Source organism: Tupaia chinensis, unplaced genomic scaffold, assembly GCF_000334495.1.
Source record: "Tupaia chinensis unplaced genomic scaffold, TupChi_1.0 Scaffold000704_1, whole genome shotgun sequence".
NCBI classification, from domain to species: domain Eukaryota; kingdom Metazoa; phylum Chordata; class Mammalia; order Scandentia; family Tupaiidae; genus Tupaia; species Tupaia belangeri.
In genome coordinates, this window is record NW_006160227.1 from 2155696 (window position 1) to 2180707 (window position 25012).

General features: G+C 42.0%; 1 protein-coding gene across 8 annotated transcripts in view; it reads right to left on the minus strand.

The window, feature by feature from the left end:
- TMCC1 (transmembrane and coiled-coil domain family 1) overlaps positions 1-25012 on the minus strand; it is a 201610-nt gene that overhangs the window by 130426 nt on the left and 46172 nt on the right. For 2 of the 8 annotated variants that reach the window (XM_006160666.3, XM_006160665.3), the window contains 2 exons: positions 23641-23696; positions 18071-18760 (listed from right to left, as the gene is read on the minus strand). In XM_006160666.3, the coding sequence (XP_006160728.1) occupies positions 18071-18634 (564 nt within the window). In that variant the 5' untranslated portion in view covers positions 18635-18760; positions 23641-23696. Of the gene's footprint in view, positions 1-18070; positions 18761-21378; positions 21467-23640; positions 23697-25012 lie in introns of those variants that run through there. The other 6 variants (XM_014592476.2, XM_006160669.3, XM_027776662.1 and 3 more) reach the window with 4 other exon arrangements.

A 25012-nucleotide genomic window follows, 5' to 3' on the forward strand; every position in this document is an offset into this window, starting at 1 on the left:
CGCTTTCTGTCTCTCTCTGTCTTTCCAGCAAGCACATGCGCCCTATAGCAAAAACCTCTCAAAAAAAAAAAAAAAAAAAAACAGGTATTGACGCATGTGACATTGAGGGTGGAAAATAATGTGACATTTTGTTTCATCTCTAACAAATCTACAAGATAGAAACAAGAAATTTACGAACTCTCTGAAGCAGCCTTGTATAAGATACCAGGTTTGGTTTACTAAGTTTGAGTTGTGAACAAAGTGCAAGTAGAATGCTCTGTCTAATCTGAGGGATTGGACAGCCACTTGGAGAGAGTAACAGAGCTCAGTAAGACTGTAGAAAGCCCTCCCAACCTGTGTGTTAATGAAAGGCTGAAAAGGAGAAGCGAACTTATTTAGGACAATGCTCCAACACTCTTGTCTTACCCTTCCTGACAGTTAAAGCAACTTGGCTGTACAAACTAAAACAGCATTAAAAATGTCACTGTGGGGCTGGCAGGTGGCAAGGTGGTTACGGGTGCTGGCCTTCCACATGGCCAACCGTGGTGGCTTGCTTTCTCACTTTTTCTCTCTCTCTCACTCTGTCCCTTTCTGGTCAAATTAAAAATAAATAAAGTTAAATAATTAATTTAAAAATAGTAATAATCACAGCTACTAATTACCAAATTACCTGTCAGTAAGATTATACGGGGCTCAGCCTCTGTGGTGCGGTTGGCAGTGCGCCAGGCTGCAGAACTGGAAGCCACATGCTAACTGTGGTTCAAGTCCCAGCTCAGCTGGACTGAAAACATGCCAAGTGAGTGCATGTATGCCCAGGATCCAAAAGGGCTGGAGGGCTGGAGGAGGAGGACTGCGACATGACTGAGCCCTATGGAGGGAGTCTCCCTCTCCCTCTTTCTTATTCTGTCTTACAAGTAGACACACTCTATCATGAGTTAAAAAATAATAGGAAAAAATTACATGGAGGCCTAGCCACCATAGTGCAGGTGGCAGCATGCTGGATGCCACATAGCCAACTCCAAGTTTGGCTCCTGAGTTGACACAGTGGCCCATGCATACATGCCCAAGATTCTTACTAGCTGGAGGTCTGGGAGAAGGAGATCACAGTGTGAAGAGACCTGTGTCAAGACTGCCTCCATCCCCCCTCAATTAAACACACACACACACATAAAAAAAGATTACATGAAAGCAAAGATAAATCAGCCAATTACCTCTCACTTCCTGCACTGCTTGGGGGTTGGTAAAACTTCTACAATAGCAATTTCCGTATAGCTTTTTGATAGTAGACAAGGAAAGCGATAGGGAAACTTACTTCTTTTATCTAAGTTTCTAAGTTAATTATCAGACCTCAAATCTTGCTTCAATTAGTTAAGATCAGTGGTTCTGTTTGGTTTGGTTTGGTTTACAGCTTTTGCCATAGGGCATGTGAGCTAGCCAGAAAGAGACAATGAGAAGGAACGTGAGAAATCAACCCCCCAGGAGGAGACTGCCCACACAGGAATCCCTTTTCCTCCAGGGATTTTGGGCATACAAGAACACAGGTGCCTGGCATGAATTTCGAGCTACTGGTCTGGGACTCCAATCTCTAGTGCCTTAACCATCATGCCACCAATTGTTTAACTTATTTTCTCATGTGTTTCAGGAAAACTAGTTAGCCTATTACCAACATTTTGGTGGTCTTGTTCCTTCTAGAACATTCTATACTTGCTGCCTTTATATTGCACTCCCCTTACTAAGCATATGATTAAAACCATCACAACTGAGGCATCTGTGCTAGAGCAGAACCAGCAAAGAACTTAAGACTCAGCCATGTACTAGCTCTCTGGTTTTAGGCAAATTTTAATTTTCTCCTAAGCTCTACATACTTCATTTGTAAAAAATTCTATCAGCACTATCCTCAAAGTTACATAATATGTATGGGAAAAGAATCACACAGATATTCAACAAGTATTAGTTAAGTATGACCTGCTATAATGATATCCAAACAAATTCATTTCAACAAAACATTCTTGCAAAGAACACCACTAACTACATTAAAAAAAGAAATTCCTGGGCCATCAGGTGGTGTGGTGTTTATGGCAACTGAATCCCACATGGTCAACTGTGTGTTTGAATCCCAGACTCAGTGGCTTGAAAAAACACACCAGGCCCAAATTCCCAAGAGGCAGGAGCAGCAGGTGGTATGGAGTCAAGGTGGCTGGATCCCACACGGCTGACTGAGCAGTCCAAGGCTTGAAAACATGCCAGGCGCCTATGTGCGTGTGCATGCCCAAAATCCAAAGGAGAAAAGAAAAGGAGCTGCAGTGTAGCCATACCCCTGGGGGGGTGATTTCTCTCTCTCTCTCTCTCTCTCTCTCTTTCTCTCTGACCCTCTTCAACAAGCCCACACACTCTGTAACAAACTATTTTGAAAATTCTTAAACATGACTGGCAAATGCACACATGTCCAGCCAGGATCCTAACAAGATGGAAAATTGGTGTGACCAAGTCTCTCTTAGGGACTTCTCATTCTTTCTCGTTCTCTCTCTCTCTCTCTCTCTCTCCTGAGCAGGTACCCTATGGCATTAAAAAAAAAAAGAAGAAGAAGAAGAAGAATAGAAAAACCCCAAATAGATGGGGGCCAGAGGTGGCACAGCAGTAAAACACAACTACCTGACATGGAAGGGAGCTACGTTCCTGTCAGGAGACCTCCCTCAGGATGGGGCTGGTTGGTCATAGCATCAAGACCTGCGTGGGTACTGTGTGTGTCTCTCTCTCACTCTTGGAAGAAATAAGCTTTTGTTTGTTTGTTTGTTTGCTCCAGGGTGTATGCCCTTGCCAGAGGAGAGAGAGAGACAGAAAGTGAGAAATCATCCCCCACAAGGGATTGGGGGGATGGTCATGCCACAAGCCCTTCTCCTCTATTCTCCTCTCAGGACTTGGGCACACAGGCAAACATGCCCAGTGTGAGTTTCGAGCTGCAGGGTCTGGAACCTGAACTGTTGTCAACTATGTGGGAATCCAGCAAGTTAACCATTACACTATCTGCTGGTTCCAAAATAAGCATTTTTTGAAATTCCCAATTATTGGGCTGGCTCTGTGGCCTCATGGTTAAAGCAGATGGATACCTCTTGGCTGACCCTGTGGTTCAAGTCATGGACCAGAAGCTTGAGAAACACTCTAGGTGTGAGTGTGTGTGCATCCCAAATCCTGAAAGCAGAGAGAAATGGAAGAGAAGGAACTATGGTGTGGCTGTTTCCCATAAGGAATGCTTTTTTCCTCTCCCATTTCTGTTGCTTTCTGGAAAGCACATGTGCCCTCCGGCAAAAAATTTATTTTAATTCCTTATTATTGAACGGTTCATTAAAGTAAAGCATTCCTAGGGCAGGTTTCATGGTGTCTAAGTCAGTAAGATAACAGATGGTTCATTACCCTTCCTTAACTGTAATTCTGCAACATTAATTGTGGTTAACATGAGGCTTTCAATGTGGACTCTCTGTCCCACCCTACCCTCAACCCTGTAATGCAGAAATAGTTCCATGGTGGGACCAGCAGTTAGCGTAATGGCTATGTCGCTGGACTCCCACGTAGTCAACCGTGGTTCAAGTCCCAGACCCGGTGGCTTAAACTCACGCCGGGCGCGTGTGTGTGCGTGCCCAGGATCCCGAGAGGAGAATGGAGAAGGGATTGCGGCGTGGCCATCCCCCCTGGGGGGTGATTTCTCGCTTTCTGTCTCTCTGTCTCTCTGTCTGTCTGTCTGGCAAGCGCATGCGCCCGCCCTATAGCAAAAACCTCTCCAAAAAAAATAAAGAAAAAAGAAATAGTTCCATGGAGACTGTTTATCTAACTGGCCATCTCAAAATGTAAAGGCATTATGTTCTAGGTACTATAATTAATTAACTCTTTTATATTATTATTTGGGTTTAGACATCTGAGTATCCAGAAAATCATTGCTCTTACCATTTTTTTAAGAATTACTTGTTTGGGACCAGCAGCTGGCATAATGGCTATGTCGCTGGACTCCCATGTAGTCGACCGCAGTTGGAATCCCAGACCTGGTGGCTTAAACTCACATGTGTGTGTGTGTCCAAGATCCCAAGAGGAGAATGGAGGAGAAGGGATTGCAGCGTGGCCATCCCCCCGGGGGTGATTTCTCTCTTTCTGTCTCTCTGTCTTTCTGGTGAGCGTGTCTTTCTGTGTCCTACTGTAAAAACCTCTCCCAAAAAAAAGAATTACTTGTTTAATTTTACTTAGCATAATTATTTTTTAATTTGACCAGAGAGAGAGAGAGAGAGAGAAAGTGAGAAAGCAAGCCACCAGGTCTGGAACGTGAAACTCAGTTGGCCATGTGGGAGTCCAGCACCTTAACCACCAAGCCACCTGCTGGTCAGCTCCCTATAGCTCATATCTTACTGATAAACAATATTAAAATAATATAGGAAATCATTACAACATTTTAATCTTATTGCTACCCATCTGAAAAAGATGTTACGAGTTGCTTAAACGTATTAACGTTAAAACAATGGGTAGTGATGAAATCAGTCTTCGTCTTTGCTCTTAGATTCCCGCCCGCATTCAAATCTGCTGACTTGGTAACCAATATTTAAAAAAGGAAAACCTTTCTTTTCCCTTTCTTGCCCCCTGCTTTAACACAGAACTGCTGTTTCTCCATTCTCTGACACGGTCAGCAGGGTAAAGAGGGAAGAAGGCTGGCCCCAGATCCAGAGAGAGCCCAGGGGTCTGCTGCCAGCCTCACTCATAATCAGCTATACAACCTCAGGCAGGCTTTAGCATCTGGGGAACTGTGAAATGAGGAGTTTGATTAGAATTGTCTCTAAGGCTTAACCATCGATAAGTCTCTGCCAGTCACTTGGCAGGAGCCGAAGATCTACTGACCAAAAGTCACTTGTGTTGCAAGGGTCTCATTTTGCAACTTTGAGGTTTTGACCTCTCGGCTTCCTCCTCATCACAATTTGAAATCTGAGTCAGGGCTGCTTATCCTAGTAATGACAAAACAAAATGTACTTAACCAATTCCTAATAAATCCTTTACTTGCTCTTTGGCTAGAGTATTTTTAAACTATACAAACCAATAAATCCTTGCTTATTCTTTTTACAGAGATCTGCAATAACACTGATTTTTAAAATCAAACACTTTATATGTATAAGATGGTTCTATTAGGAAAAAGATATTTTCATAATCTATTTACATATAAAATGAGAGACACGGCACAGAATGTACATTAACTGTGACTGCAGTATGAAAGGTCAGTAAAATCTCATCTACTCACATCAATCAACAGAATCATAGGTCATGATGATGTAACATCAAAATAAGTTGATTTTTAACAAATCCTTACTAAATTCAACATTGTGCTAACCTGCCCAAATTGCCTATATTTCTTAAGAGAAGAATGCTATTCTGCTATCCCTGAAGAAAAAACAAACTATTCAAGCAATTAAATTATACAGTATGCAATCTTGGTCTGTCTCTCTGTCCATTTATGAGTCTATGGAAGCAAAATCTTGTACCAGTACTCTGGATAATCAAGAGCAGTGGACTTCAGGGGCCAGCAGGTGGAGTGGCAGTTGGGGTACTGAACTCCTCCGCGGCTGACCACGGTTCAAGTCCTGGTGGCTTGCTTTCTCACTTTCCCTCTGACTCTCTCTGTCTCTCTCTAACCAAATTAAAAACTAATAATAATAGGGACCAACAGTTAACGTAATAGCTATGTCGCTGGACTCCCACATAGTCAGTTGACCGCGGTTCGCGTCCCGGACCCGGTGGCTTAAACTCACACCAGGCACGTGTGCGTGCGTGCCCAAGATCCCGAGAGGAGAATGGAGGAGACGGGATTGTGGCGTGGCCATCCCCCCTGGGGGGTGACTTCTCGCTTTCTATCTCTCTGTCTCCCTCTGTCTGTCTGGCGAGCGCACGCGTCCTATAGCAAAAACCTCTCCCAAAAAAGAAAAAAAAAAAACTAATAAGTTAAATAAAATAGTTATAAAAAGTAAAATTATATTAAAAAAAAAAATGAGTAGTAGACTTCAGAGGTCAAAATTCTCTCTGCCCCCACACAGAGTCAAGGCTACTGGTGAAGAACCCAAACCTCGCCAGTAAAATGGGAAAGCAGAATTTGGTAACATGTTCTTTAGAAGTCTGATTACCTTAAAGCCTCTAATTATTTCAGAGCACAAAGGAATTTAACTTAAAATTAAATTTGGGACTAGCAGATGGCATAATGGTTATGTTGCTGGACTCTCACAGAGTTGACCACAGTTCGAGTCCTGGACCCAGCAGCTTAAAACTCACACTGGGCACATGTGCATGCATGCGTGCCCAAGATCCTGAGAGGAGAATGGAGGAAAAATTATTGCAGCATGGTCATCCCCCCTGAGGGGGGGTGACTTCTTACTCTGTCTCTCCAGCAAGTGTACACGGCCTATAGCAAAAATCTCTCTTTGGTAAAAGTTAAATTTAACTTCAAGAGTGAATTTAACTTAAAAGAGTGCTATTATGTAGAGCATTCATCATAAAAGTTGCTGATTCTAAACCAAAGTGTAACTTAGATTTATTTTTTGGAGAGGTTTTTGCTGAAGGGCACATGAGCTCACCAGAAGGACAGACAGAGACAGAGAGACAGAAAGCAAGAAATCACCCCCTAGGGGGGATGGCCACACCGCAATCCCTTCTCCTCCATTCTCCTCTTGGGATCTTGAGCACGCACGCACACACGCCTAGCGTGAGGTTAAGCCACCAGGTCCGGGACTCGAACCTTGGTCGACTACATGGAAGTACAGCGACATAGCCACTGTGCAAACTGCTGGTCCACTGAGATTTTTTAATAAACCAACAAAAGCCTTTAAAGATGCATCTTTACGAAGTTAAACTTTGCCTAACAGATTTACCAAGGTCGAGAACAGCATATCTGTACCTCAGCTTTCACTGAGCATGAATCACATTAACGATGGGTCGGCCCACAGAGCGGCAGCGAAGGGCTGTGCATAGGGAGCTGGGTCCCTACGGATGGCCATGGTCTAAGCACCGGGTGTAAGTGTGAGCGCATGTCCCAAATCCTGAAGGAATGAAGAAATGGAAGGAAAAGGACTAGGGCATGGCCACCTCCCACTGGGGCATGCTTTCTCTGTCCAGTGAGCACAAATGTTCTCTTGCAATAAAAATGAGGGGAAGGAAACAATCATGATGCTGAGAAAAAATCACTAAGAATAATCAAAATATTACTGGGGTTTTTATATTCATATTTATGCACTAAAGAAAACTGGGTGAGTTGGGCAGGGAAGATGTCATAACTATCTGGCCCTCAGGACTAGGGTCAATAAGCTTAAAAGTTCTTGCTCTGGGGACCAGCAGTTGGCATAATGGCTATGTCGCTGGACTCCCATGTAGTCGACCACGGTTCGAGTCCCGGACCCAGTGGCTTAAACTCACACTGGGCATGTGTGCGTGCGTGCCCAAGATCCCGAGAAGAGAATGGAGAAGAACGGATTGCGGCGTGGTCATCCCCCTGGGGGTCTATTTCCCGCTTTCTGTCTCTGTCTTTCTGGAGAGTTCATGCACCTTATAGCAAAAAACCTCTCCAAAATAAATAAATAAATAAAGTTCTTGCTCTGGTGATCAAATTTTGTACTTTGAAGTACTTTTAATGCAGAACAACTAAAAAGTCAAAATAAATCTTCATCTCTAACTTATGCCCTCTTTTCCAGTTCCATATTATCAACTACCTACAAGATAGACTCGTTAAAGTGTCATATATATTTATAGTCTAAGTATATAGAAAATAGAGAACTCTATCAGTTTTTAATCAATGAATACAACTTTTCAACTTTTTTTTTTTTATGAAAATGAACACTATTCCTCTTCTGCTTCTCCCAAACAAATATTTTGGTTTAAATTATTTACCTTTAAGTTTTTTACCTAACGCTGTGTTCAAACCCTATCTACTCTTCTACAGTCTACCCCATTAACATAGTAATCGTCTCAGCTCCATGTTTACAGGGGCACCTGCTGCTACTGTATCATGGCTACTACGCCCAGTCCAGCCTCCATCCTAACAACCTCCTGTGCTAACCACTGCTCAGATTACCAGTCCGGGATGACCAAGGTCCTGTCAGGTGAACAAGCATCCCTCACCCTGGCCTACTGATCATGGCCGAGGGCACCACCTGGTGGTCAGCAACAGGAGTTATTCTTTTCACCACCTCACTTCCTCCTTAGGGGAACAAACCTGTTTTACGGGTTTTGATCATAGCTCAACTAATTCAGTCTTAGAAATCTTTATATTTGAACGCAGAAGAAGAAGCTATATTTGAACACAGGAAGAGGGCTCAGACCTTTTCTTTTCCCTCTATCCTCAGGTATATCCAGGGGTTACAAAAAAGTACCCTTCCATACTGTAAGTGATCCAAAAAGCTTACCCAGTTGCAGCCTAATACGGTTTTTCCTAAATGTTCCTAGAAACAGGAAAATGATACAGTAAATTTTAGAGTGACATTAGCCTTAATAAAGAACAAAGACCAGTAACTTCAAACTTCCTTGAGAAGCTCTAAAGTTTACACTTAATTTCCCTCTAATCAAACTCTTTCAGATTCGAGCTGAGAATCTCATACATTGTCACTGTTTTATAAAGGAGGGGCATAGCAGACTTCCTTGCCCACAGTTTCACTTTCTGAAGTCTCAGTTACACATAGCCAGCTGGTCGGAAATAGGTGTGCACAGTAAGTACCATAGGATTACAGCATATTGTTGTCACTGTTCTAGTTTATTATTACCTATTGTTAATCTCCTCCTGTACCTCGTTAATAAAATGAACTTTGTCACAGATATGCATGTATACAGTACGGTACCATACATATGGCTTTGGTACTATCCACAGTTTAGACATCTATTAAGAGTTTTGGATCACTCCCCTGTGGAAAAGGGTTGACTACTCTATTGAAACGGCATGGCATAGGATTATTTCACTACGTATTTACCATGGCAATAGTGGCACAGTGTGTAATAGTTCAACCAGATTTTAGAAAAGTGAACCATTGAACCATTTGGACTAGACTAGGAATCTACAAACCATTTCTAACGTTGAAATTCAAAGTGATTTCTCCTATAGAAATAAACAGTGGAATGTTGTTGTATAAGCTGGTAGATGCCCATACTTAACAGACCCAGCAGCTTAAAACTTACGCTGGGCGAGTGTGGTGCATGCCCAGGATCTCAAGAGGAGAATGGAGAAGGGACTGTGGTGTGGCCATCCCCCTCGGGGGGTGATTTCTCATTTTCTGTCTCTTTCTGTCTCTCCGGCAAGTGCATGCGCCCTATAGCAAAAATCTCTCTCAAAAAAACAAACAAACAAAAAAAGTTGCCAGGCAGTATGTACACACCCAGAGAAAGAGAAAGAGAGAGAGAGAGAGAAAGAAAGAAATCACTTCCCATAGGGGAATGGTCATATTGCAATCCCTTCTTTAACTGTCCTGTCCCTCCTTTTAGGATTTTGGGCATGCACGCCTGGCCTGTCTCAAGCCACTGGGTCCAGGATTTGAACTACACCATCAGACATGTGGTGTTTGGCCACCCTAACCCCAAGGCCACAGCAAGCCCTGCTGGGTTTTTTGTTTTATTGTTTTCCTTTCATCTTGAACATAAATAATGCCCCCCCAAAATTCTTTAGTTTCACAACAGTATTACAAATTAAAGTCCTTTCCCCTAAAGTGGAAAATGTAAAAAACCAGCTGTACATAGTCATTCACGTATTTACCCTAAAGGTCTGACTAGCTCCCATACCGCTTACACTAGGCAGAATTCTATGTGGGCTGTAGATAAGGACATGCGTGGTCCGGCTCTCCAGAGGCTGTTGTGTAACTTGCTTTCTCCACACTGCGTGGAGATATCTTACCCTGGGAAAGACCTACAATGACTGTACTTCGTACTCCTGAGACGCTCTGCAAGGAGCACACTCCGTACACTACCCCTTCTCTGAATTCCTACTGCCCTTACTTTCGGGGACATCTGATCACGTATTTGTTCTTTATCCAAGCTTTTTAACTGCTGAGGGTGGGCTCTACGTATGCTGCAGATGTTGATCATCCTACCCTCGTGGCTGGTCTGGCAGGGCCTCTGGTGACTGATCAACTGTCTCAGCTATGACCAGCTCAGCCATTTACCCTCCTGTGCTGTGCAGATATTTTAGTTTTCGATGTGTTTCATGAACACACTGGGAAGCACAGCAAGTTTAATTTATGGCTTTTTCAAATTCAGAGTAACGTTTAATTTTATTTAGTACAGTGACCTCATCTAGAAATAGAAGGAAATGAAACCTAGAGAGTTTAATTTGTTTAAGGTCACACTGATATTTCATTACAGAAGCAAAACTGAAATCTGAAACCACAAGCTCCTGACTTCTGGGCTTGGTTATATTATATCGCATTGCTCCCTGAATTGCCACTTATGCAAATCTGGTCTCCTCCACAAGACTGTAAGGGCTTTTTAAAATTTACTTTTTATTCACAGTGAAAATGTGTATACACTTGAGAGAAAGAGAGAGAGAGGAATCCTATACAGGGTCTGTATAGGGTTCTCCAGCCTACTGGCTCCTGGGCAGCTGTGTGTGCACCCAGTGTGTTTCAGGCTGACCAGGCCAGGGACTCAAACCATGGCTGCCAAGTGGAATTCAGCTTCTCTTCAGAAGCATATTACCACTGCATCAAGAAGGAAGCCCTAAGACTATAAGGTCTTTGAGAATAAAGAAATAACATGACATGTTTTTCTCAAAGGCACTTAAGAGATTAGCTCTTGGCGGAATGGAAAAAAAAAAAAAGTTTCGTTACAGGGGCCAGGAAATGGCATACTGGTTACATCGCTTGACCATGGTTCAAGTCCTTGACCCAGTGACTTCAATCTCACACTGGGCTCATGTGCGTGTGTACCCAAGATCCTGGGAGAAGAGTAGAGGAGAAGGGACTACAGCATGGCCATCCCTCCTGGGGGATCATTTCTCACTTTCCCTCTCACTGTCTCTGTCTCTCTCCAGCAAGCACACACACTCTAAGGCAAAAAGAACCTCTATTAAAAAAAAATCATCATTATAAAAATAAAATGTTCCAGGCCAGCAGACGGTGTGAAGGTTAAAGCAGCTGGATCCTGCATGGCATACTTTGGTTTGAGTGGAGACCTAGCAGCTTAAAAAACACACCAGGCATCTATGTGTCCATGCCCAAAATCCGAAGAGGAGATTGGAAGAGAAGAGACTGCAGTGATTCCATCACCCTCTGGGGGGTGATTTCTCTCTCTCGCTCTCTCTCTCTTACTTTCTCTGTCTCTCTCCAGTGAGCACATGTGCCCTATAGTAAAAAGAAAAGGAAGAAAAGAAAAAAGTCCTGTTAGATGAAAGATACAATTCAGATTTACATTTAGAAATCTTGTATGAATAATACAAATATCTGCATGTACTCATATATACACATACATAAAATATGAGAAAGAGAACAAATATTTTGAAACTACAACTCAGAATGGACAACATGACTATTTTAAAAGCTAAGACAAATAAGATTAAAAGTACTAACATTTAAACCACATGAGAGGGACCAGCAGATGGAGTAATGGTTAAGTCACTGGACTCCCATATAGTCCACCACAGTTCGAGTCCCAAACCTGGAGGCTTAAAACTCAGGCTGGGCATGTGTGCATGCATGCCCCAAATCCCAAGAGATGGCTGGAGGAGAAGGGCTTGCAGCATGGCCATCCCCCCGAGGTCACTTCTCACTTTCTATCTCTGGCGAGCGCATATAACCTATAGCAAAAATCTCTCAAAACACACACACATACACACACACACACACACACAAGAGCAGCTTAAATAATACCTACAGATCAAATTTTCATTAGTAAAAATTGTCCCAAGTATTGCTCTTCATCCATCTGGCACAGACAAAAGGCCTTTATCAGCATTATCAGCCTTTCACCTAAATGCTAAGAAACAATTTCAGTAACAACTTCTTTATAGTACAGGCCTCTAGGATGTTTATTTCCATTTATTTCCATTTACTCTCCCTCTTGCCTGGCATGCTCATTCCAAAGACACGAGAGAGGTCAGTTTGCCTCCTCACATGCTTTGGGGCTTTGTTATATACCATGCGCTCAGTGAGGTCTCTCCAGACCATGTACATAAAACGTTTTGCCCCAGAACTACTTTACCTTTCTCTACAATTGTCATATTGTGTATTTACTTCCAGGTCTCGTTTAACTCCCCTAACTATTTATTTAGCAAGCTCCATAACGGCAAATATTGTTTATCTACTGTGTTCATTCATGTAAGGTTAGCACTTCAAGTGGGGGAGGCAGGGTTTGGGCCATTACCAGATGCCACCCACACAGTCAAACCCAGGCCTGCCCAGTCCTTTACGTATCGTGGATGGGTGCCTTCAAGCTCCAACGCAGAGTTGAGTAGTAGCAAGATATGCCATATGACCTGTAAAGCTGAATTATTTATTATTACTACTTACAGAAAAAGTGTGTAGGTCCCTGACATAAAGCAATGTCAAAAACTCAGTAAATAGCGGGAACCAGCAGTTAGCGTAATGGCTATGTCACTGGACTCCCATGTAGTCGACCACGGTTTGTGTCCCGGACCTGGTGGCTTAAAACTCACGCCGGGCGCGTGTGCGTGCATGCCCAAGTTCCCAAGAGGAGAATGGAGGAGAAAGGATTGCGGCGTGACCATCCCCCTCAGGGGTGATTTCTCACTTTCTGTCTCTCTGTCTCTCTCTGTCTGGCGAGTGCACACGCCCTATAGTGAAAATCTCTCTCTCTCAAAAAAAAAAAAAAAAAAAAAACCTCAATAAATATTATTGAATGAATGCATGAACCAACAAATACTGGGGAAAAAATACTTATTCCACTGTGTTTTATAAGTGATAAATGGGAAAAGTATATAAACTGATATCATCATAAAAACTTGCAGTATGCTTTACTAGGTTTGTCCTTTCCTCTGGACAATTTTTCATATTCCACTGTTATTTATACATAGGATCAAAGAACAAAGTTAAAAGAAGCATTAAATATTAGAGCTGACTGACTTGCTCAAATTCACTCAGGTAGTAAATGACAAACATAGGACAGGATTCTTTTTTTTTTTTAACTGTTTCCCATTATAATCAAGCAAAATTTTTAAAATTATTACTTTATTTAATTTCTTTTTTAATGAATGAACGAATGAATTTATTTATTTTTACATTTTTCCACATTTACTTTACATATAAAAAAAATTATTTTTGGAGAGGTTTTTGCTATAGGGCACGTGAGCTCACCAGAAAGACAAAGAGAGACAGAGAGACAGAGAGACAGAAAGCAAGAAATCACCCCCCCAGGGGGAAGGCCACGCTGCAATCCCTTCTCCTCCATTCTCCTCTCAGGATCTTAGGCACACACGCACACGCGCCCAGCGTGAATTTAACCGCAGTCAACTACATGGGAGTCCAGAGACATAGCCATTACGCCAACTGCTGGTCCCAGCATACTTTTATTAAGTACATCAAAGTAGATAAAAATATTTATATGCAAGTACTGAAGTAGGCTTATATTAATAAGATATTTTTCTGTGGGGAAAAAAGACTGACATTAGTAAAACTAAATTGGAAACCAGAACCTTTGTGTCAATCTGTCTTAACTGTTCCAACCACATCCCATCTCCGTCACCAGGTCAAAGTCATGCTTCGCACATGCCAGGCACAAATACTTGCCAAATCTCAAGTTAAAAAAAAATCTAGCTTACAAAAGCCAAGAATCTACATTTAAAAATTTACTTTAGGGGGCTGGCAACTGGCACGATGGTTAAGGAAGCTGGATTCCTACATGGCTAACCGCAGTCCAAATCCCAGTCCTGGCGGGCTTGCTGTCTCTCTCTGCCTTCTCTCTCTCTCTGCTTTCTCTCCCCCTGTCAAATTAAAATAGTTAAGTAAATAAAGTTAAATAAAATAATTCTTTTTAAAAAAATCTACTTTAGGGAACCAGCAGTTAGCATAATGGCTATGTCGCTGGACTCCCACGTAGTCGACCGCGGTTTGCGTCCTGGACCCGGTGGCTTAAAACTCATGCCAGGTGCGTGTGCGTGTGTACCCAAGATCCCGAGAGGAGAATGGAGGAGAAGGGATTGAGGCGTGACCATCCCCCCTGGGGGGTGATTTCTCGCTTTCTGTCTCTATGTCTCTCTCTGTCTGTCTGGTGAGCGCACGTGCCCTACAGCGAAAACCTCTCCAAAAAAAAAAAAAAATCTACTTTAAAAACTAGACTGGCTTTCTGGCAGATGACTAACAGCTTCCAAATACAATATATGACTGGAAAATCAACCAAGCACTGTCTTATGGTTGTGTGTGTACGCACGTATGTGTGCACACAAACATCTGTAAGGATGCTGCTGACTTACATGGGACATCCCATCAGGATTAGGGCACGCACACACATATACCTGGTGTGTTTCCAAGCCGCAGAGACTGGACATGTGAGACCCAACTCCCTATGCACTGTGCTATGGCGCTGGCTCCCTACAGTATTTTTTATAATCTGCTTTAAATGACTTTTTGATTAATGAACAAACCATTTGGTCCCATCATGTTGGCTAAGGAGGTAACTGTAATACTTAGGTTCTAGCAACACAGTATTCACAAAAAGAATACAACTACAGCTGTAAGAAGTCAGCTCTTGAGCAGATGTAATGTAATCAGAGAAAGGACAAATTTTGAATAAATAAACTTTTCTGCTAATTCTGCCAGATCATGTAAATACCCAAGAAAAATTCACATTAATATTTAGAAATAATCTTTTAAAAATCATTATCCAATCTTTCTAAATTGCATAGAAAATCAATTCTATCCATCTTTTCATGCTATTAGTCCTTAAAGAAATGAAAATTAAAAACCTTAATGTGATGCTACTATACACACTTAGAATACTTTTTTAAAGAATTATTTTATCTAACTTTATTTTATTTATTTATTATTATTTATTCATTTATTTATTTAATTTGATCAGAAAGGGAAAGAGAGATAGAGAGGGAAAGTGAGAAAACAAGCCTCCAGGTCTGAGACTCAAACTGTGGTTGGTCATGTGGGAAATTTAGCGCCTTTAACCACCATGCCACCTGCCGGCCCCACATACTTAGAATGGTTTAATTTGAAAACAGTGAGAAAACCAAATGTTTGTAAGAATGTGCAGAAATGAAATTTTTTCTCTTTTTTTGGAGAGGTTTTTGCTATAGGGCACGTGTGCTTGCCAGAAAGACAGAGAGCGATAGAGAGACAGAAAGCGAGAAATCACCCCCTAGGGGGGATGGTCACGCTGCAATCCCTTCTCCTCCATTCTCTTCTCGGGATCTTGGGCATGTACACACACGTGACCGGCATAAGTTTAAGCCACCGGGTCCAGGACTCAAACCTGCGGTCAACTACATGCGAATCCAATGACCTAGCCATTATGCCAACTGCTGGTCCCAGAAACAGACATTTGTATACCCCACTGACAGAAATGTAAGATACAATCAGTACTTGGATAGGGGGAGGGTCTCCGAAAAGTTCATGAAAAATACATATTATAAAAAAACTATGCATGAATTTCAAAAACCTTTGCACCAAAATAAACTCATACTTTAATTTCATGAACTTTCTATAGTCCCCTCATATACAAAAGTTCATAACCATTTAATTCCTAATTACTAGAAAATGAAACGACCCAAACATTTATCAACTGGAAAATGAGTAAACAAATGGATATATAGAATACCACTGAGTAATAAAAACTAACAAACTCTTACTACCTGGAACAATATAAATGTAGCTGAATCTCAAGCGCATATGCTGGGGACAGCAGGTGATGTAGTGGTCGTGGTGCCAAAATTCCACACGGCCAACAGTGGTTTGAGCCCCAGACTCGGCAGCTTAAAACTCACATTGGGCATGTGTGTGCGCATGCGTGCCTAAAATCCTGAAAGGAGAATGGGGGAGAAGAATTATGGTGTGGCCATCCCCCCAAGGCATGATTTCTTACTTTCTCTCTGTCTCTGTGTCTCCGGCAAGCACCCTATAGTAAAAATCTTTCTTTAAAAAAATAATAAACAATAAAAAGCATATGCTGAATGAAAGAAGCCAAACACGAGAGACTACATATCATCTGATCTAATTTATATGAAATTTATATGAAATAGGAAATGACTGCAGAAAGGGGCATGAGAGGTCATTTGGGTGATAGAAAAATGTTCTATATCACAACTGTGTTATTACATAACTACGTATTTTCAGAACTAATCAAGTTGGACACTTAAAATTGATGGACTTTATACCATATATGCTGCTAAAATAAACACCATCAAAGAAAATATCTTATGAAAATAGTTCTTACTTCACTCTCTTTCCATAAAAGTTTTCTAATACAATATAATCTTACTTATACTTTTTGTTTTTAACATAAAAGCCTGTAATTACAGCATCACTAGTAATAAATTTCTTAATGTTCTCTGGTAAAGAATGAACGGATTAACACAGGTTATACAGTTGCACTGTGAGTATTGCTAAATATGTCGTGTAATTAATAATCAAATGCCCTTTTTATTTCAGAGATTATTATATACTTAAATACATGCTAATTATCTTATTTAAGTCTTTAAAATTTTAATTACCATCATTATTCAGACAAGTTTAACTTAAGGTGATTCACTATCCATTATTTGTTTGTTTGTTTATAATATCACATTTAGGTAGGAAAGATTTTTTTTTTTCTATTTTTTTTCTTTTTTTTTTTGGAGAGGTTTTTGCTATTGGACGCATGCGCTCGCCAGACAGACAGAGAGAGACAGAGACAGAAAGCGAAAAATCATCCCCCAGGGGGGATGGCCACGCCGCAATCCCTTCTCCTCCATTTTCCTCTCAGGATCTTGGGCACGCACGTACAAGCGCCCAGCGTGAGTTTAAGCCACCGGGTCTGGGACACGAACCACGGTCGACTACATGGGAATCCAGCAACCCAGCCATTACACTAACTGTTGGTCCCGTAGGCAGGAGAGATTTAAAGGTACTACATTCAATATTTAGATTCCCAGATAAAGAATCAGCCAATAAAATAAATTTAACCATGCCAGAGCAGACACAGAAGGAGAGTAACAACTATCGTAAAAGCATTAGGAAATGCACACGTAAAGCTGAAAGGCAGCTAGACGGCGACCTATGGAGTAGCGCTGGTGCACGGCCATGTTCCGTTTGGCTTGCATAATATGTTAAAAATCAAAATATTTCTCATCAAGATTTCCAGTTTCTCTTGAAAAAATCAGAAGCTCTGGCAGGAATATGCCCACAGTCCTAAATAAAATTCGTCAGCTAAAGCTAGGATGAGCTTTTTAAGATAGGGCAGGTACTCCAGTTTGCCCAGGCTCCGTAACACTTAGGTTAGTCCCTGTCCCTGCCTGCCTGGCTACGTGCGCCTGCGTTTTCGACCCCTAGCAGGGTTATTTCTTCTGTGTACCTCAACTAACCATAGCTGAGAGTTATATGGAAGGAGTTTCTCCTAGATTTGTTATGCCTATTTCTTGTATATAGGCAGGCCCCAAAATCTTTATTTATAGTAAATTATAATAATGCATGCTTTACTGTGAAAGCGAAATGTATACTGAATGCTGACGACGTATACAGTATGTGTGGAAATCATAACCAAAGCATTTACATAAAAGGATAGATAAATCCAGCCTATAGCTTTATTCCCCATCTTTGTTAATATAAAAAAGCCATTTCCATGTGCCGGAAAAAAAGAAAAAGTCATCGTTGATGCTCTACATCGAAACTGCCCTTCTAATATAGAGAACACATGAAGTATACTTAAGGTTTTCAAGAAAGGGTAAAATAAACAAAATCCAGCAGTATGTCAGGAAACAAGAGGAACGCAACAGTCATTCACTACCAGCGAGAACTGTGACGTCCCACTTAAGACACAGGAAATGACCTTTCACCACAATTTTGAGGTACTTGTTGAGGTATCTCTTTTCCCGTTACCGAAGCAAAGTCTGGAGCGCCCTCCACACAAAGAAAGTAAGTGAGCAGAGGAAGAACCCTCGCGGACTCACCCGCTCTGCGGCGGCCTCCTCTCCCGGCAGGCAGGCAGCAGCAGCACACGCGATTTCCATCACCGCGGAGCTGGTAGGGGCGTCCGTCGTGGACGAAGACCTGGGTCGGCCTGACTGCATAACAGCTGCCATCTCCTGGCCAGATTTCCTGTTGATTTGGGGACTTCCCTTTGGGGCCTCTGGCTTACCCCGCCTACTATGCAAGCTCGTCCCTCTCTTCATCTTGGGTGGCACACGTATCTGCTGCAGGACACGATTCAAAGCTGTGGGGTGGGTGGGGACACCATCAATCTCAGCACACGCGTTCTGGCTTTCCAGATCCATTTCAGGTTCTGGATCTGTCTGAATTTGCTGCACATCGTGTGGAGACACTGATGACCTCCTGCGCTGGTGCTGGAAGAGATGCTTCAAGCCTTGGCCAATCACATTAATGTTCTCCAAAGCATTGTGGGTCATTTTAGATAACTTTTGTTCTGATTCTGTCTGCTTCCTGGCCTCTGCATCTTGGGATCTGCCTCCAGGATCGGGGTCCTCATATAACTGTTCACTGCCTGAAGGCTCCATCAGTAGGTTTAATATGCTTACTTGCAAACTCAAAATTTTTAAACACACCAAGACTGTCAAATTAGGTAGGCATTTGCTTCAATAGTGACTACACATGCAGCAGTGAGACGAAGGCTTCATGCCTATCTAATGTTAAAAAAAGAAAAGAAAAAAGAACAAAAAAAGAACTTTATATTATAAATCCATGCAGCAACACCAGTGTTAAAACAAAGAAAAACATGCCACTAGCCAAACAAATAAGCACTATCATTAAGCAATCTTTAATCAGAAGATTAAAAGACAGTTTTCCAGATAGTGGGTAACAACTATTTTCTAGAATAGGAGAAAAGCCCAGAACAAGTATACAGGAAATGAAAATAGCAGTATCTAAAACAAAAATAAATCCTACAAGTTTCAATATATGAAGAGCTGGATACTAGAGGAGTCATCTTGGAATGGACACCATCATAGCGACTGACAGAACAGCCATTGCTTGGAAAATCAAAAGAACAGACCATCCAGCATGTTCAGCCTAGCTGAGGGAAGGGTGTTCCTCTCATTCACAACCACAGTTAATTATCCACATGCTGAATCTCAGCAGAGTAAATCCAAAGAAAACCAGGAGACGTGGATATCCCCGTCTACTGTATGTAGATGTTAATGGAAAACAGGATTTCCCTGTTACCATTAATATTCATCAAGCTCAGGGGTAACTGGAGGTGACAGGCTTGCTCTTTTGAGAAGACAATGGAAACGAAAGTCTTGCAAGTTGAAGTCTCTGCTGAAGAGACCTTTCTGGCACTGTATGAGTGAACAGTCCAGAAAAAAGCAGTCTTCAGAGAGACTAGAACTTTGCTCAGTACCAGCTCTCAGGAAAGGAGATTCAAAGAAATTCCTTTCTCTGCAGTGTCATCCCTAACAGAAGTTTCCCATAGATCCACACAAACTCAAAAGCAAAGGAGTAACACAGTAACTGGGTATGGCAAGAGTAGAGAAAAAGGTCAAACGGCAACCTTACATCAGTATTAAATACAGGAAATTAAAAGGAAGCTGAAACTAAGAAAAGTAGAGTCAGCACAATTGCCATGGTTACTGAGATCACATGCAAAAAAGGAGGGAGGGTAGTAGTAGAAGAGCTTTTTTTCTTAATGTTTTTATTTTTGTATTGAGTTTGTGAAAACACATAAAACAAAACCGTATAAATGCACAGAAGCTGCTAGAAGAACAAAACATGATGTGGAGGGGTCTTTTCCCTTGACTCTTTTTGTTTGCAGGATTTTAAAACCCCCTACACTCCTACCAGGCCTTGGAAGCACGTAAGCTACAGTGAAGCACTGCAAGGACAGCGGTGCTCATCACTGGGGGAGTGTGGACTCACTGCTACCCGGTGAAAACCTGGACTCATCCATGAACTGATGTGAAGATTCGCTGTGAGCTCAAGGCTACCAGAGTTCACAGCAGCAGGAACGCCAAGCACGAGGGTTTTCCCCATGCCTCCTCTGCCCTCCGCCCCACATTACATGGACACTATCACGTGGCCCCACTGCCCGTGTCCTTCCGTGCAGTTTCCCACGTCCTGACTGCTTCACGGCTCAGGAGCATAAGCAGGGGACGCTGTTAGAGACATTGGTCTCTCACCACTATGCTCCTACTTTCTAAATGCCACAAAATGCTTTTTTACGAAAATTAAGCAAACGAGTAGCAACTATGATAATGGAAAGCTCATTGCCTTTCGCCCAAATTCTTTGGGGCCCTACTGAAATCTTGCCACCCCACGGCGGCCTCTCACCCCTTTCCTGACTGTGCACTGCTTTTGTTTGTCTTTCTCTTTAGGACAGCCGAGAAACAAACGCTTAGCCTTTAGTAGACTAGTGACTATCTCAGCCTTTAGTGGTAGGCTTCTGGGGCTTCTTGTGGGCGAAAACTGTGCCAACAGTGTAGAGATTTAGTTATCCTCACCTTGCCTTGTGAGTTTGTCTGGCAGACTGACAGTTATTGAATTATTTCTAATCTGCATCCCACCGAGCTTCTCAGAGAACAGGACCAAGCTAATCCAGTAAAGGTATACATCGACTAATCCTGTCTTACACTGGGCTATTTAGACTCTGAGAAGATGGGAGGATGAGAAAGCTCTAGTCTGACCGTGAGGAACTATTCTACTTTTCTTCCTATCTACGCTGCATTAGCTAAATGAGACAACTCATTTTTTGTGACAAGTAAAATTTATAAAATAAATTTACTTCATGAGATTAAAAGATATGATGCATAAAGGAATGGTGTCAAGGTTAGTTAAGAAACCAAATGACCTACTTGTCTCATATTCAAAGGTATTAGGAATTTATTACTCAGCAAATCTATTTCTTTGGGCGGTGTCGTAAACTAATCAAGTAGCCATCTGTTTGCCTATTTAAAAAATGGGGAATGTGGTACATTTTCAATGTCAGTAACTCAGAGATCTCACTAGCATTTGCATTTATTTTCAAATAATTTGAAATGATGACTACAAGGAACTGCTAGTATTCAATAGGGAAACCTAAAAATAGGGTGTCAATTGCCAAGCCAAGGCTCTCTCCACAGCTGTAAAATCAAGTCATGTCTTCCAGGGTATCTGCAGGCTAGACTTAAATTAGGCACACTAACTAGCGTGGGCTCACCTAGCATGGAACCCTAAAGAAACTTAAATTGAATTTTAAACATCAAGGTGTAAGATAAGAATTTTGAAAAACAACCTATTATGTTGACTATAAATGTAATCTGGTACTTACCTGTAGCTATTATCTGCATTTTTGCTGTGATAAAGGCACCAACAAAAAAACATGGTCAAAGTTTCTGTTTTGTTCTGTTTTGTTTTGCTTTGCTTCTTAAGTTTAATATTTCTTCCATAAGAAAGAGAAACAGAGACAGACAGACAGACAGGCCTTCAGGGCACGATCCACTCCCAGCCGCCGCCAGCTTGGATTATAGGCACATGCGCATCAGCATGTAGCGGGAGACCTGAGAACAAGAACCCAGAGTCTGCCTGGGTAGGTCCAGCATTGCACAGGACCGCTTTATCACTGTGCCACCGGCTGGCCCTTGTCAACGTTTTAGAAAGTTGCTCAAATTTTCTGCAGGCCAACAGAACACTTTTAAGACCATCTTTCAAAATATGCTAAGTATTAGAGAAGGTTAAATGCTGTGGCAAAAATACTAAGAATATAATGTTAGAATAATTCTATAAAATTGCTAATAAAAGTGCAAGTACTAAAAAAAAATTGAACCTTGGTTTTTTAATACTCCTTTATTTTGATTTCTTTTTTTTTTTGCTAGAAGGTACATACACTCGCCAGAGAGAAAGGAAAGTAAGAAAGCACCCCTATGAGGAAGTCACGCTTCTCCGTGTTCCTTTTCTCCCTCCTTTCGAGATTTTGAGCATGCACACACATGCGCCTGGCATGTTGTCAGCCCATCAAGTCTGGGATTTGAACTGTGCAGTTGGCCATGGGGGATCCAGCTGCATTCACCATGCCACCGGCTGACCCCCTATTTTTTCTAAACAAAAATGAGTAATAACTGTTGCTCAGTTTATAAAATTCCCCAATAGACTCTATTTAGATGCCTAGTTTAACATGTCCCACTGCAAAGCCAATCATGCTTTGAAATGATGACTACAAGGAAATGCTAGTATTCCATAGGGAAATGTTGGCTTATCTTTTATTTACTCACCTTCTCTGAAAGTAAAATTCTTACAAGTAAAGCAAAAATAGAGAAGAAAAAAGGGAGCAAAAGATCTTGAGAGAAAGAGGAAAAAGGAAAGGTGTGAAAGGTAGAGAAGAGGAAGAAAAGACAGCCACCAACAGACAGGCATTGTGGATAATTTTGTTAGATACTCAGAATTCTCAACCATTACATTTTCTACCACAATTCTGCTAAACACATAATAATTCATTCATAGAAAGAAACCAAGTTGTTTGGGGCTGGCAGGTGGTGTGGTGGTTAAGGGTGTTTTCTCTCTCTCTCTCTATTTCAAACTAAAAAATAAAGTTAAATAAAATAATTCTTTTTTTTAAAAAAAGCAAGTTGTTAAAAAAAAAAAGCAAGTTGTTCAAAATTAATACTAGAAATGAAGGGCTGGCTCTGTGGTACAGTGGTAATGTACTTATTCAAGAAAAACTGGATCTTACATGGCAACTGAGGTTCAAAACCCTGAGCCCAGTCAGCCTGAAATACATGGTCAAGCTCATACACGAGTGCCCAAGATCCCATGAGCTGAGGACTGGAAGAAGGGGACCACGGCATAACTAGACCCTACAGAGAATGCTCCTCCCCCCCCACTTCATGTGTGAGTGCACACACTGTATTGTGAATTAAAAGAAAAAATTGTTAAAAAAAAAATATTGGACCTAACCCCTTAGCTTAGTGACTAAGGGAGGTGGATCTCAAATCCTCAATCCAGTGACTTGAGAAACATGCTGGGCTGGGACCAGCAGTTAGTGTAATGGCTATGTTGCTAGACTCCCATGTAATTGACCATGGTTCAAGTCCCGGACCTGGTGGCTTAAACTCACGCTGGTGGATGTGCGTGTGTGCCCAAGATCCAGAGAGAATGAAGGAGAAGGGATTGCGGTGTGGCCATCCTCCCCGGGGGGTGATTTCTCGCTTTCTGTCTCTCTGTCTCTCTCTGTCTTTCTGGCGAGCGCACATGCCCTATAGCAAAAACCTCTAAAAAAAAAAAAAGAAAAACATGCTGGGCAAGGGTGTGTGTGTACTCAAAATCCCGACAAGATGGAGAAATGGAGAAAGGACTGCAGCGTGACCATATATATCCTGTTGGGGTGCTTTCTCTCTCTTTCTCTGTCTCTGTCTCTCCCCATCTCTCTCTGGCTATTAAACAAAATGTTAAATTATATACCAATTATCTTTGTCATTTTTTCCTTTCAGTTTTTCTTTCCAAGTTTTTGATTTTGTGAAAGGTGTGGGGACCAAAGCTTTTGGTTTGGCCATTAACCAAGGTGATTGCACTGACCATATATACGTGGGGTACTTACCTTCATCACTCTTCCTCAAGCACTTCCAGGGTATACAGGAATCCTTTTAGGAAAAGCTGAAAAGTAAACATCAAGAATCATAAAGTGAGAACCTTAGAGGAGTAAATTTAATTATCGCAGACATATACACACACAGGATGAAAGGATGGATGGATGGATGGATAGATTGATAGAAAACTAACTAACTCTGAAAGCCTATGCAACAAAATGTTAAGCAGTCAGGCCAGCCAGTGTCATGGCAGCTAGATCTCACACAGCTAACTGTGGAGTCTGAGTCCTGGACCCAGCGGTTTAAAAATCACATGCTGGGCGTACATGAGCGTATGCCCAAAATCCCAAGAGGAGAATGGAGGAGAGGGACTGCAGCATCGCCACATCCTCTGGGAGATACCTGTTCATTTACTTTCTCTTTCTCTCTCTCTGCTGTGAGTGCACAGAACCTACAGAAAAATTTTTAAACAAATGTAAACAGTTCTCACTTCTCAATGGTAGGATTTTTTTCCTAGTACTTTTCATTATTTTTTTAACTTTTCAAAAATATAATCAAGAAAAAATAAAGAAAAAGATATTTTAGAAATCCAGTTTGTCCTCCAGCTTCTTATTTCAACAACAATAAGATGTCATGGATGCTTCATTTAGCTAAAAGAAGACCTTTGTTGCCTTTAGCAAATCTCGCAGGCTCCCCAGACTGTGTGAAACCTACTTCCTTGAATCCAGTCTCGGTAAGATGAACCTTATTCCTTTGGCTCCATAAGAGCTCAGTTTGTCCTATTATTATTTTTATTTTTATATTTTTTATATATTTCTATACCTTTCCCCACCTGCCCCAAGATTTTGTAACTATTCATTTCATCTTTCACACCTCATTTAAGCCACAGTAAAATGAGAATTTTCTTTCTTCCTCGTGAGTGAGAGAGCCAGAGATATAATACCCCCAATAGGGCCTTTATTTCTTTCTTCTTTTATTTTAAATATTTTTATAAAGAATTATTTATTGGGGCTGGCAGGTGGTTGGGGTGCTGGACTCCCATATGGGTAACTGTGGTTCGAGCCCCAGACCTGGCAGCTTGCTTTCTCACTTTCCCTCTTCCTCTCTCTGGTCAAATTTAAAAAAAAAAAAACCGCCGGCGCGGCGGGCCTCTGCCCCGCGTCCCCCTGCCTCTCCGGGGCTGGCGTGTGGCCTCTGAGCCTGCGCGTGGCCACCGGGCCAGCGCATGGCCTTGGGCCTGTGCGTGGCCACCAGGCCTGCACCTGCACGTGGGTGCTTGGCCACCAGGCCTGCACCTGCACGTGGTCGCCGGGCCTGAGCGTGGCCGCCGGGCCTGAGCGTGGCCGCCGGGCCTGCGTGTGCCCACCTCACCCCGGCCTACGT